At 40.8% G+C, this 12,701-nt stretch overlaps 1 protein-coding gene across 1 annotated transcript in view; it reads left to right on the top strand.

Annotated features, from left to right (window-relative positions):
- Nucleotides 1–12,701, top strand: part of KMT2C (lysine methyltransferase 2C) — a gene marked incomplete at both ends in the record, with an annotated part of 244,663 nt that overhangs the window by 205,038 nt on the left and 26,924 nt on the right. Inside the window, 5 exons of the mRNA XM_080701295.1 lie at nt 702–2,500; nt 4,239–4,350; nt 7,792–7,870; nt 9,526–9,589; nt 11,331–11,563. Coding sequence (XP_080557421.1) covers nt 702–2,500; nt 4,239–4,350; nt 7,792–7,870; nt 9,526–9,589; nt 11,331–11,563 — 2,287 coding nt within the window. The remainder of the gene's footprint in view (nt 1–701; nt 2,501–4,238; nt 4,351–7,791; nt 7,871–9,525; nt 9,590–11,330; nt 11,564–12,701) is intronic.

Here is a 12,701-nt window from a genome sequence, read left to right as displayed (position 1 = left end):
TGACTTAACACTATTCCTATATCTCTGTTCTATTCTTATTCCTATTTCTCCTTTTTTCTACTTTAGTTATAATTTATATCTGTTACTTTTTTATATCTCTTTGGAAGTTGTCTGTAATTCTTTTCTAGAATGAGGTACAATATAAGTAATAAAAATAGCTCTATAATATCTTCATGTACTTAATCTTTTGGGATGATATTTGCCCTTATTTTATGACCTCCTGACCTGCTCATTGCCTTTGAGCAAGTGGGTTAAGTTAGTTTACCCAGTGTCTTTATATTCTCATGAACTAACCCCTGTCAGTCTTTCTGGTCCAATCTCAGTCAAGTATCCCTCAAATTGGCCATCTTTGTAGAGTCTTTCTAAATGTAGAAAAAAATAGACTATGCCTAAAAAGTTCAAGAGAACGTCATTTCTCACCAGTTGGTCCCATCTGCTCTGTGGTTCCTTGGCACATGTAAATAACATAGTCCTTGAGCACAGATAGGGTATTCAGAAGGTATTCAGCAGTTGGGCATTTAGCAAAAAGTACTGCGCATGGGTACTTTTAAGTACTTGTTCATTGTGATGGTTACATTTTTTGAGTCATTCTTTTTGGCCCCAGTATTTTTTTTCTACAGTTTAATCTAAAACTTTGTTTCCTTTTCTCAACGTGATTCTAAATTCAGCATAATCCTTAACCACTTGCTTTTTATTTTTAGATTTGGATTTCCAGGAGGTAGTCATGGTACTATGTCAAGTCAGGACCGCTTCCTTGTGCCTCCTCAGCAAATACAAGGATCTGGAATTCCTCCGCACCTAAGAAGATCAATATCTGTAGAAATGCCTAGGCCTTTGAATAACTCACAAATGAATAATCCGGTTGGCTTTCATCAGCACTTTCCACCTCAGAGCTTGCCAGTTCAGCAGCATAACATACTGGGCCAAGCATTTATTGAACTGAGGCATAGAGTCCCTGACGGAAGACCACGGCTGCCCTTCACTGCGCCCAGCAACATTATAGAGGCTCCTCATCCAGGACATGGGAACTTTATTCCCCGGCCAGACTTTCCAGGGCCTCGACACACAGACCCTGTGAGACGCCCTTCCCAGGGTCTACCTCATCAGCTCCCTGTGCAGACCGATTTGGACCCAGTGCCACCGTCTCAACAAGAGCAAGGCCGTCCTGCCCATCCGGCTCCTGTGGTTCTCAGGCCTGGGAGTCATTCCTTAGGTGCTGGCTTTTCTGAGGCTCCTTTGTCAGCATCTGGGCCAGCTGAAACAACATCTGATAGTTTACAAATAACCAGCCAGTCTTCTGAGGGTCTGGAAGAAAAACTTGATTCTGATGACCCTTCCGTGAAAGAATTGGATGTTAAAGACCTTGAGGGTGTTGAGGTCAAAGACTTGGATGATGAAGATCTTGAAAACTTAAATTTAGATGCAGAGGATGGCAAGGGAGATGAATTGGATACTTTAGATAACTTGGAAGCTAATGATCCCAACCTGGATGACCTCTTGAGGTCAGGAGAATTTGATATCATTGCATACACGGACCCAGAACTTGACCTTGGAGATAAGAAAAGCATGTTTAATGAGGAACTAGACCTCAGTGTTCCAATTGATGATAAGTTAGATAATCAGTGCGGATCTACTGAACCAAAAAAAGGGGAGCAAGATGATAAAACTGAGGTTCTTTCTGATAACCATGTACTATCAAAAAAACCCACTGTTTCCAATGATATAAAAACAGAAGCCCTGTCTCCAAATTCTAAAGAGGAAACCAAATGTGAAATTGAGAAAAATGATGAGCGTAAAGATGATGTTGACCCTCCCTGCCCACAGGCTTCTGCTCACAGGGACATAAATGAGGGAGAAAAGGCTTCATTGCCACCTTCTGATCCAGACCTTCTGGAGAAAACTGATCAAGAGCCCGCTGCCTCCAACCCAAGTGCCATTCAAGGATCCACTCTACTACCTGCTCAAGATGTCGCGACCTCTTGTGACATAACTGGATCAACTCCTGTTCTCTCAAGTTTACTTGCTAATGAAAAATCAGATAATTCTGACATGAGGCCTTTGGGGTCTTCCCCACCCTCTCTTCCAGCATCGCCCGCCAGTCGCATATCAAGTTTGCCTCCTACTTTAGTGTCAGCACCTGGCCCTGTTCTGGATAGTGCCGTGGTCTCCAGGGTAAATCATGCCTTTCCTCAGGGAGTGCAGGTAAATCCAGGGTTTGTTCCAGGCCAGTCAGCAATTAACCACAATTTGGGGACAGCAAAACCTGTAAATCAGACTGTGCCTCTCACAAATCAGTCTGGTACCACTGGCCTGTCTGGACCCCAGCAGCTAATGATTCCTCAAACATTAGCCCAGCAGAATAGAGAGAGGCCCCTCCTTCTAGAAGAGCAACCTCTTCTTCTACAGGATCTTCTGGATCAAGAGAGACAAGAGCAGCAGCAGCAAAGACAAATGCAAGCCATGATTCGTCAGAGATCAGAACCGTTCTTCCCCAATATTGGTAGGAACCCCATATCTCCCATTATATTACTGTGAGCACTAGGGTGGCATGCAGTTTGCTTTTAAGATGACAGTATTGAGATTACTCTTGGAATAGAATGCTAACAGTTTTAGGAGCTTTAGATTCCTTCCAGTGAATCAAGAGACTCAGAACTTTGAGTTGCAAACCTTGTTCAGTCCTAGTATTTATGGTATCGTTTACTGGAAGCTAGAGCTTCCTCTTTGATTCCACCCACCAACCATAGTTGCTATATACTTTCAGTCCTAAAAAAATAAATTTAAGGAAATAATGATAAAAGTCAAACTTTTTGCTGTTCTTTGTTGTACAGCAAATTCTTGGAAGTGTATTTTTTTCACTCAAGCCTCTTTAGCATATTTCCATTAGTTTTAACTTTAATAGCAACCAAAAGCCATGCAATCAGAATGCTTCAATGCCTGTGTATAAAGTTTAACAAAAGACACATGTCAGCCAGGCGTGGTGGCGCACGCTTGTAATTCCAGCATTTGGGAGGCTGAGACCTGGAGGATCGCGGTCCGCGGACAGCCTCAGCTACTTAGTGAGGCTCTCTGCAACTCAGTGAGACCCGGTTTCAAAATAAAGAATAAAAAATAGGGCAGGGGGTGTAGCTCGGAGGTCGAATGCCCCTGGGTTCCATCTCCAGACCCGCCCCCCCCCAAAAAAAAAGACACATGTCGAAGAAATAATTTTTCTAAACAGTCTATCCTATATATATTGCCAATTTAATCAAATTATACTTTTTTCCCTTTTTATATGCAGGGAGAGATTTCTCAGCAACCTCTATATACCATTGAGTGTTTATCCTGAAGAAATTGATTGATTTTTCTTTTAAAGTGATAACTATTTTATTGGAATTCTTTAGTACTGGAAATAAATGTAAATTTTTAATTTTTATATTACAGTATTAAACCATTCTGATTAGAATATTTAAAGTTTGGGCAAAATGGTATGGCATTGCCCTCCATTATTGCTATGATCTTGCTTAGACTTGACAGGCCTCTTGTTTTAAATACTGCAGGTCTAAGATATCAATGTGTGCTTCGATTAAATTATTGGTTACTGAGACTCAATCAAATTCAGGATAAGGTTTTTTGTTATTGTTGTTGTTTTGGTGGTACTGGGGTTCCTGGAAACCCTCGACCTCCGGGCTATACTTCCGGACATCTATTTATTTATTTATTTATTTATTTATTTATTTATTTATTTTTATGGTACTGGGGGGTGGAACCCAGAGGCTTTTCTACCTCCGGGCTATACTCCCAGACCTTTTTTATATTTTATTTGGAAACAGGGTCTCACTAAGTTGCTGAGAGCCTCACTAAGTAGCTGAGGCTGGCTTTGAACCAGCGCGATCCTCCTGTCTTGGGCTCACAAGTGCAGTGATTACAAGCGTGCACCACCACGCCCAGCTAACACCTATTTTTTATATTTTTATTTGGAAACAGGGTCTCTTAAGCCAGCGAGGCTGGCTTCAAACCTGCGCGATCCTCCTGTCTCTGCCTCCCAAGTGGGGGGATTACAAGCGTGCGCCACCACGCCCGGCCAGGATAAGGTTTTACCATCTCATAATTCCATTACCAAGTACAGAAGTGTGTAATGATTATAAATAAGGCTAAAGAATCGATAGATTGTGTAATGTTTGTGACATGTAAACACCATTTAGTGTATTTTCGGCTAAGTAATATGAAACAGGTGACTTTAAAATATACTTTTCCTTTAGATTTTGATGCAATTACAGATCCCATCATGAAAGCCAAGATGGTGGCCCTCAAAGGCATCAATAAGGTGATGGCGCAGAGCAGCCTGGGCATGCCGCCCATGGTGATGAGCAGGTAGGTGCAGACGCCCTGCCCTGGGCCCCGGGGCATGTGAGGAGCCTTTCCTCGAGCCATGAGAAAGCAGGCAGAAACTCACCCTATATTCCAGAAACAAACAGATTTGGATTGTTTGCGATAGCATTTGGGTATGATCAGGTGTAAGGTGCTGTGCAAACGGGAGGAATTTTCATTAGTTTTAGGATAGTGTCGACACAGTAAAATAGCACAGGAAGGTTATGGAAGATTGACCAGGTCAGTCAGGAAATCCAAACTGTTTAAGTGTTTGCAGTTCTTCCTAAGAGATTTGTGATTAATGCAACAGTGAATTTAGCTCTAATGAAATATTTCTAAGTAATTTTGAATCAGAAAAGAAAATCAAAAGTAGATTAAGGATACTAGCAGTTGGAGCGTGCATACGTTTTCATGCATAGCAAGAAATTGGGAATCATGCATTAGAGAAGCCATAGAGTTCTTCAGTAGCAACTCAGGCAGGAGAATGGAAGGTTTCAGCTAGTCTGGGCAATTTAGTGAGACCCTGTCTCAAAAAAAAAAGGAAAGTGGCTGGGATGTAGCTCAGTGGCAGAGTGTACCTAGGTTCAAGTTCCAGTGCTGCCATAAAAAGACTATGGTCTCCAGGGGAGGTCACCGCTCTCAAGGCGGTAAGGCCTTCCAGTTTCTAAGGCTTTTCATTGCCAAGAGGTATTTGTTAGCACTGTTCTCTATGATGGGATTCTTTTTTTTTTTTAACGGTTTTAAATTTTATTTATTTATTTATTTATTTATTTATTTATTTATTTATTTATTTATTGTGGTACTGGGGTTCCTGGAAGCCCTTCTACCTCTGGGCTACACTCCCAGACCTATTTTATTTTTGGAAACAGGGTCTCTTAAGCCAGCAAGGCTGGCTTCGAACCTGCACGATCCTCCTGTCTCTGCCTCCCAAGCGTGGGGATGACAAGCGTGCGCCACCACACCCGGCTATTTTATATATTTTAAATTTAGAAACAGGGTCTCTTAAGCCAGTGAGGCTGGCTTCAAACCTGCGCTATTCTCCTGTGTCCACCTCCCAAGCGCGGGGATTACAAGTGTACGCCACCACGCCTGGCTCTGTTTTATTTTTATTTTTATGTGGATCTTATTGAAAATGGCATTCATTCAGACTGTGCTTGGTGCCCTCTCCCCCAACACTTCCCCTCCCCCTCCCAACAATGAGCGTCCTGGCTGACCACGCTACATTGATACTTTTACACATATTTGGATGTAGCTCCTCCATTAATCAGCCTCAGCCCTCTTCCTCTCCTACCCTTTCTATGATAGGGTTCTTAACCTTTTTATGTCTTAAGCTTTATTTTATTATTTTATTTTTATTTTTTTTGGTGGTACTGGGGATGTAACTCTTCAACCTCCAGGCTACACTCCCAGACCTATTTTATATTTTATTTGGAAACAGGTCTCTCAAGCCAGCGCAGCTGGCTTCAAATCTGCGAGATCCTCCTGTGTCCGCCTCCCAAGTGCAGGGATTACAAGTGTGCGCACCGCGCCCGGCTGTTGTAAGCTTTTTAACCCTCCAATGAAGCCATGGAAATTCTTCTCAGAACATTTTATGTGTTGAAAATAAAAAATATATTATCACAAAGGAAATCATTATAATTGAAATAAAACATTAACTCTATGGTATATACATGCTTCCTAATGTTTTAACATTTTTAACAGTAAAATCTAGTAACTACTGTGACTTCAGAGGAATGTATGGCACTGACCTTTTTGGTATAGGGTAATACTTGATAGGAAATAATGTGTCCTGTTGGTGAAAGTCACGGTCCTGATATTACTGTAGCTTGCTACTTAGAAACACAATAGAAGACTTGACTTAGCTCCTACTTTGAACTCTTGGACCATCTGATACCCATTCAGCAACGTAGCCCCACCAGCTGGGTGTGCGTGGGTGTGTTGGCACGGTTGAGTGGGCAGGCTGCTGTTTCCCTGAGCAGTAGAAGTGAGGGTCCCTTCTGGAATAACAATCTTTGAATGAAGACAGACAGCATTGTCCAGTCGAGATCATACAGACCCGCTAGAGTAGCAGGGAGGATGAGGAGGGAATCACATCCCTGAGTAAGAAGAAAAACATCTTTTAAATGTTAACAGTACCTCAATCCTACGTTAATGTCTGGGACATATTCTGAAGTCTTGTTGTATGTATCCAAGCATTTGGTAACGCTGGAAGAAACGCTTTTGTCTAAGCCATAATGCTCTTGTGAAGTGTGTATAGCTTTCATTGTGTGTGTGTGTGGCACTGGGGATTGAACCCAGGGCATTTTACCTGAGCTACACCCCCTGACTGACCGACCGACCGACCAACTTTCCTTCCTTCTTTCTCTTTCTTTCTTTCTTTCTTTCTTTCTTTCTTTCTTTCTTTCTTTCTTTCTTTCTTTCTTTCCGACTTTCTTTCTTTCTGACTTTCTTTCTTTCTTTCTTTCTTTCTTTCTTTCTTTCTTTCTCTCTTTCTCTCTTTCTTTCTTTCTCGGCAGTACTGGGGATGGAACCCAAGGACATTCTACCTCTGATCAACACCCCCAGCCCTAGTTTTAATTCTTTTATTTTGAAACAGGATCTCACTGAGTTGCAAAGGGCCTCACTAACTAGCTGAGGCTGGCTTCACAACTGCACAATCCTCCTGTCTCAGCCTCCCAAATGCTGGGACTACCAGCATGAGCTACCATGCTGGGCTTGATTTATTTCTGTTTTGGAAACAGGGCCTCACTAAGTTGCAGGGGCCTCGCTTCGAACCTGTGATCCTCCTTAGTCTCCCAAGTACTGGGATTACAAGCGTGCGCCACCACGTCCAGCTTATAGCTTTAATTAGAAGTAATATTTCACCAAAAAGTTAATCACATTGATTGGTTATCCTTAAAGATATATGAAAAAGCATATGAAACTTCTTTAGATACTTTATTTTAGAATATGAAATAGCTAAGCTACTGATTAATTTCTTGTGCTTTTATTGGTGTATTATAGTCTCGCATCATAATATAAATCATGATGACAATGGCATACATGCACAGGCTTGGTGCCCCCTCCTCAATTCCTCCCCTCCCCACAGTACCCAGATTAACGTTGGTATACATTCACTGGTATACACATAGTAATGGCAGTACTTGTATTAATGAACCTAAGTCTTCATCCATCCCTACCCTTATATCTCCTCCCTGGCTTCCCTGAGGTTTCTTCTCATCCGAAGTCTCTTTTGTATCCCACTTACTCTATATCCTGCACATATTAAAGAAAACATATGACCCTTTACTCTCTGTGATTAGCTAATCTTATTTAACATTATGTTCTCCAGGTCCCTGACTAATTTTTAATAAAGACTGAAACAAAAGTTTTCTTAAAGGCTTGAATTCATGTCATGTTAAGGGCCACTGAGTCATGGTTGCTACTTAGTGCTTTCTCTTACAGATTCCCCTTCATGGGCCCACCAGGGGCAGGAGCACAGAGCAGTGAAGGCCAGAGTCTGGGGCCGCAGGCCATCACTCAGGTAACACCGCTCGAATCGGTCACTCTGGAGGGCGCACGTCCTGCTTCCTGCCACACCCTTCTGATAGTAAGGCCCCTTCTAGAAAGGAGTAGCAGCCCTGTGACCCAGCCCAGTACTGTCAGCGCAGCAGAAATAAAGACGTCTTACTGCCTTTTAAAAAAAAAAAGTCAATTTGAGTCATAAAGTTGACCACAATTTCTGAAAAGGGTCTGTACACTTAAGGGTACAGACTGTCACTGTGAGGGAAGCCAAATGCCTAGGGTTCTGGATTTACATATTACCCCAGGAAGACATTTTATATCCTGTACTTAAAATGTAATACTGCTGGAAACAATAGAAAATAATGATTAATGATTCCACTTAGATATGAGTAGTTGTCATGTTCTGTTTATTCCTTAGCATAACTTAGTTGTTTGAATGTTCACCATTTAAAATCAGCATTAAATGTAAATATTTATACTATATTATTAGTTTCAAGCAATGCCTTGGGAAAGTAGAACTCCTTCAGGGATTTTTCTTTTTAAATGTAATCTGCCTAGAAAACAAGAGCTACCTTTTGGAATTTCCTGTTCTATCCTGGCAGGTAGACAAGTAGACTTTAGATTTACTATTCTGATATTTATAATATTTTCTTAATTAAAAGGGAGACACTAATACATTGGAAAACATAGAGTTTGTAGCTAAGTTTTAAAAAAGCCCAATTTTATCATGAATTTACTGGGCAACTTACTTGTAGCCTATCCAGCGTCACTGTACTATACCAGTATTATAAAGATAAAGATGGCATGTAATACATTCTGGCTTCTAGTATCATTTGTAATATTACCTTGTATATAGCTGATATCTAATAGAACTTTTGACAGTTGTGTAAACAGTTTTTTAAAGTTTTATCAGATGATTGCTGGGGAATTATTACATTAACAACTGCTTATTCAGTCTCAAAGAAACAAGACATTTAAGAAAATTAGACTAATATTTATAATTAGTGCATTTTTCTTTTACTATGTGTGGTAGAATATTAGTTCTTGTTATAAATAACTTTGTGTACTGGGCATGGTAATGCATGTCTATAATCTCAGTACTTGGGAGGCTGAGACAAGAGGATCACAGGTTCGAAGCCAGCCTCAGCAACTTACTGAGGCTCTCAGCAGCTTAGTGAGACCCTGTTCCCAAATTTAGGGGGGGAATAGACCAGGGAGCGTAGCTTAGAAGTAGAATGTTCCTAGTTCAATCCCCAGCACCACCACCAAAAATAAATAAATATGTAAATGAAATAAATAAATAGCATCTACTAAGTCTAGAAGCTGTTTATATATTTGATGACAGAAGAAACTAGGTAACCTTCATAAAAAGTGAGATTTTATGTGTATATCTTAGCATTAACAGTACTTGAGCTCTCCTAGTATTATTTGAGATGGATAATTTTTGTCTTAAGTATAATAATAAAATTTAGGAAATACAACAGTTCAGATATAGAAATTTTTACAAATTAGATCATCACCCACTAATTTATCTTAGTTTTTAGAAAAATCAAAACCTAAAAGATATCTGAGAAAATATTTTATTTTTTTCTATTTCTTTTTCTTCTTTTAAAGTTTTTCCCCCTTTAACTGAAGTATGGAATTAAACATATTTGTAAATTTTACTTATTTTAGGATGGCAGTATAACACATCAGATTTCTAGGCCTAATCCTCCAAATTTTGGTCCAGGCTTTGTCAGTAAGTATGACTCTAATCAGTCACATGTTTCTGGGATTGCTTGTTGGGCTGTGTCTGTGCTGTTCTGAGCAGGCGGAGTTAGTTAGGAGCACTACCTTCAACCTGAATGCCCTCCTCTCTTACCAGGCGCCCCCATCCCCACTGGGCATATGTTTTTAAGGCATGTGTTTTTATTGCTTTTTTCTCCATGCATGAAGATTTAGAGAGAAATACTTTTAATACAGAAAAATCATCTTCCCCATTCTCGTCAATATTATTGATTGGGCACTTTATAGAGTGAAGCCACTGTTTGCTCTTAGGACAGTCTGCCTAAGCAACAGGGACACTAAACGGGGAGAACAAAGGAGCTGTGCTTAGAGAGAAGTTGGGTTGCAGCATGGTGTGAAGGCTGAGTGAGCAGGACGCCCCTGGGTCCTTGCGAGTTGTCCTCAGGGTCCCAAGGCGGTTCAGGATAGAGTTGACCGTCCTCCCCAGACTGAACCTTTCTGCACTCTTCAGACTGTTTAGCTAACTTTTTTCACCATTATCTTTCATTTTGCTCACCTCTGCTCTCCTGGTTCCAGAAACCAGAAAGGCTTTCCTTGCGGTAGGTCTCATTCTACCAGAAGCAGAACTTCTGAAACCTGTGAAAAAGCCTGTTCTTGAAAAATGCCCTTCAAAATTACTAGCCTAGATTGCACATTCGTGCGTGTGCTGGGACTCCTGGGTTCAGCAACAAACCCAGTCTGACCTTTTGAAATTCCCCTGCATTAATTATTGATTATAATTTGAACACATATTTGCAATAAAAACAAGTAAACTGCTATAACCAACTGGCTTTTTCTGGCTTTATTGCGCCCATTGGCTTTGGTTGGATTCTTACTGTATGACAATACTGTTATCATTGATGTTATTTCAGCTCATGTCCTTCTAGGATTGTATTGATTCATTTCTTTGTCTTGTAGTGAGTATTTGGTACACTCACAATTCTTCACTCCATGAGGTGGCCCCTTTTTTGGCCTTGGCATTGATGGAGTAAAGTGGCCCTTAGGAAGTAGGAGATGTGACTTCTTACGGAACAGTAGCAGCAGTCTTAGAAGTACAAAAGATTTTACTTGCTTAACCATTCCCTCCCCTTATTTACAGAAATATAAGTTACAAAGTTAATAAAAATCTGCAGTGTTTTCAGTTTACAGATTGCCTTTTATAAAACACAGACCTCAAATTAGTCCTTTCTAAAACGTTCAAGTTCCCTCCCTTTGTTTTGTACATGTTTTCACAAGGAAGAAATAGGGAAAGCTTTATAAACTAAGGGAAGTTAGTATGGAAATTATTATCTAGTCCATACTCTGAAAGTTAATGGGATAGGCCTCTTCAAAATTGGTAAAGTTGAATTAATAAAAAGTATGTATAACTTAATACGTAGCTTGGTTTATGGTTGAAATAATTTGGTAGTTGCATAGATAAAAGCATCTCATTAGATAAATATCTTCTGCTTTCTTAAAACTGAGGTTGTGGTATGTATAACTGTTATGTTAACCAGTGTCCTAGGTTTGTACTCTTTGGCTTTCTTAATTAAATGTTTCTCCAAATCTGCTAATTTGTAGAGCATAATAGGCTAATATTTAGTTTTCTTTTCAAATTTTCTATTAAGTGATCATTGGCAAAACTGCCATTCCTTGCAAATTGGATTTGTGTGACTATTAATAATCTTGGACCCTTTAGAAAATTAACACAGGTGAATTTTTTATTTTCCTTTCAGATGATTCACAACGTAAGCAGTATGAAGAATGGCTTCAGGAGACCCAGCAGCTTCTTCAGATGCAGCAGAAGTATCTTGAAGAGCAAATTGGTGCACACAGGAAGTCCAAGAAAGCCCTCTCGGCTAAACAGCGCACTGCCAAGAAGGCGGGGCGGGAGTTCCCAGAGGAGGATGCAGAGCAACTCAAGCACGTCACCGAGCAGCAGAGCATGGTCCAGAAGCAGCTGGAGCAGGTGAGAGATGGCCTGGCGAGGTGGGAGCCGCCCACAGTCGGCGTCCGGCGTGCCGCTCACCATGGCACCGGTCATTTCAGTTCATCTTAAGCATCCTACAGAGCAAGGAGCAGTCTCAGTCCTCTCCCAGGCATACTGAGTGCAACCAGAAAGGTCGATTGCCACAATTCTGATTTGGTAGAAGCCTTTTCATACTTTCTAGCAAGCCTGGTGTTACTAGAGAGATTGCACTAGTTCCTCTGCACTAAGAAGCTACCGTGCAAGCAGCGCGCTCCTCCCTGTGGCGCGTCCTTGGCTTTCCTGAAGACAGAGGTCACAGGAAGGATTCTAGGGTATGCGGAAACAAGAAAAGGTCCAGGAAGTACATCTGTCACCTGGAGTTGACCTTTTCTTTACTGTGTCCTTGGGTTCACTAGTTTCTAGTGGACTCTCAGTTTTACAGCATCTGAATCTCTCTGGATTGTCTTTCATCCTATGTTTATATTCCTGTTTCTTAATATTTTAGTCATAAAAATAAGTGGTATTTCTTATATAAAGAACTCATTCCTAGCCGGGTGTGGTGGTGCATGCTTGTAATCCCAGCTTTTGGGAGGCTGAGACAAGAGGATCACAGTTCCCGGATAGCCTCAGCTACTTAGTGAAGCCCTTTGCAACTCAGAGACCGTGTTTCAAAATAAAAAATTAAAAAAAAATAGGGCTGGGGGTGTAGCTCAGAGGGAAAATGCCCCTGGGTTCCCTCCCCAGTACTGCCAAAAAAAAAAAAAAAAGGGCAAAGAACTCATTCCCTGAAAAATGAGGGCACTTTGCTCTTATCTTCCACTATATACCAGTATTTCTCAAAATGTTCAAACTATGTGATTATTCTGAAAAAGTAACTTTTTTTTTTAAGGTTCAAAGCTTTGCCTAAAAAAGTAACATTTTTACTTTTTTTTTTTTTTGGTGGTACTGGGGTTCCTGGAAACCCTTCTACCTCTGGGCTATACTCCCAGTCCTATTTTATATTTTTATTTGGAAAGAGGATCTCTTAAGCCAGCACAGCTGGCTTTGAACCTGCACGATCCTCCTGTCTCCACCTCCCAAGCACGGGGATTACAAGTATGCGCCACCACGCCCGGCCATTTTTACATTTTTTTTAAAC

Source organism: Muscardinus avellanarius, assembly GCF_963383645.1.
Source record: "Muscardinus avellanarius genome assembly, chromosome: 9".
In the NCBI taxonomy this organism is placed as follows: domain Eukaryota; kingdom Metazoa; phylum Chordata; class Mammalia; order Rodentia; family Gliridae; genus Muscardinus; species Muscardinus avellanarius.
Note: the sequence above shows the minus strand (reverse complement) of the source record. Positions and strands in the feature narration are given on the sequence as shown.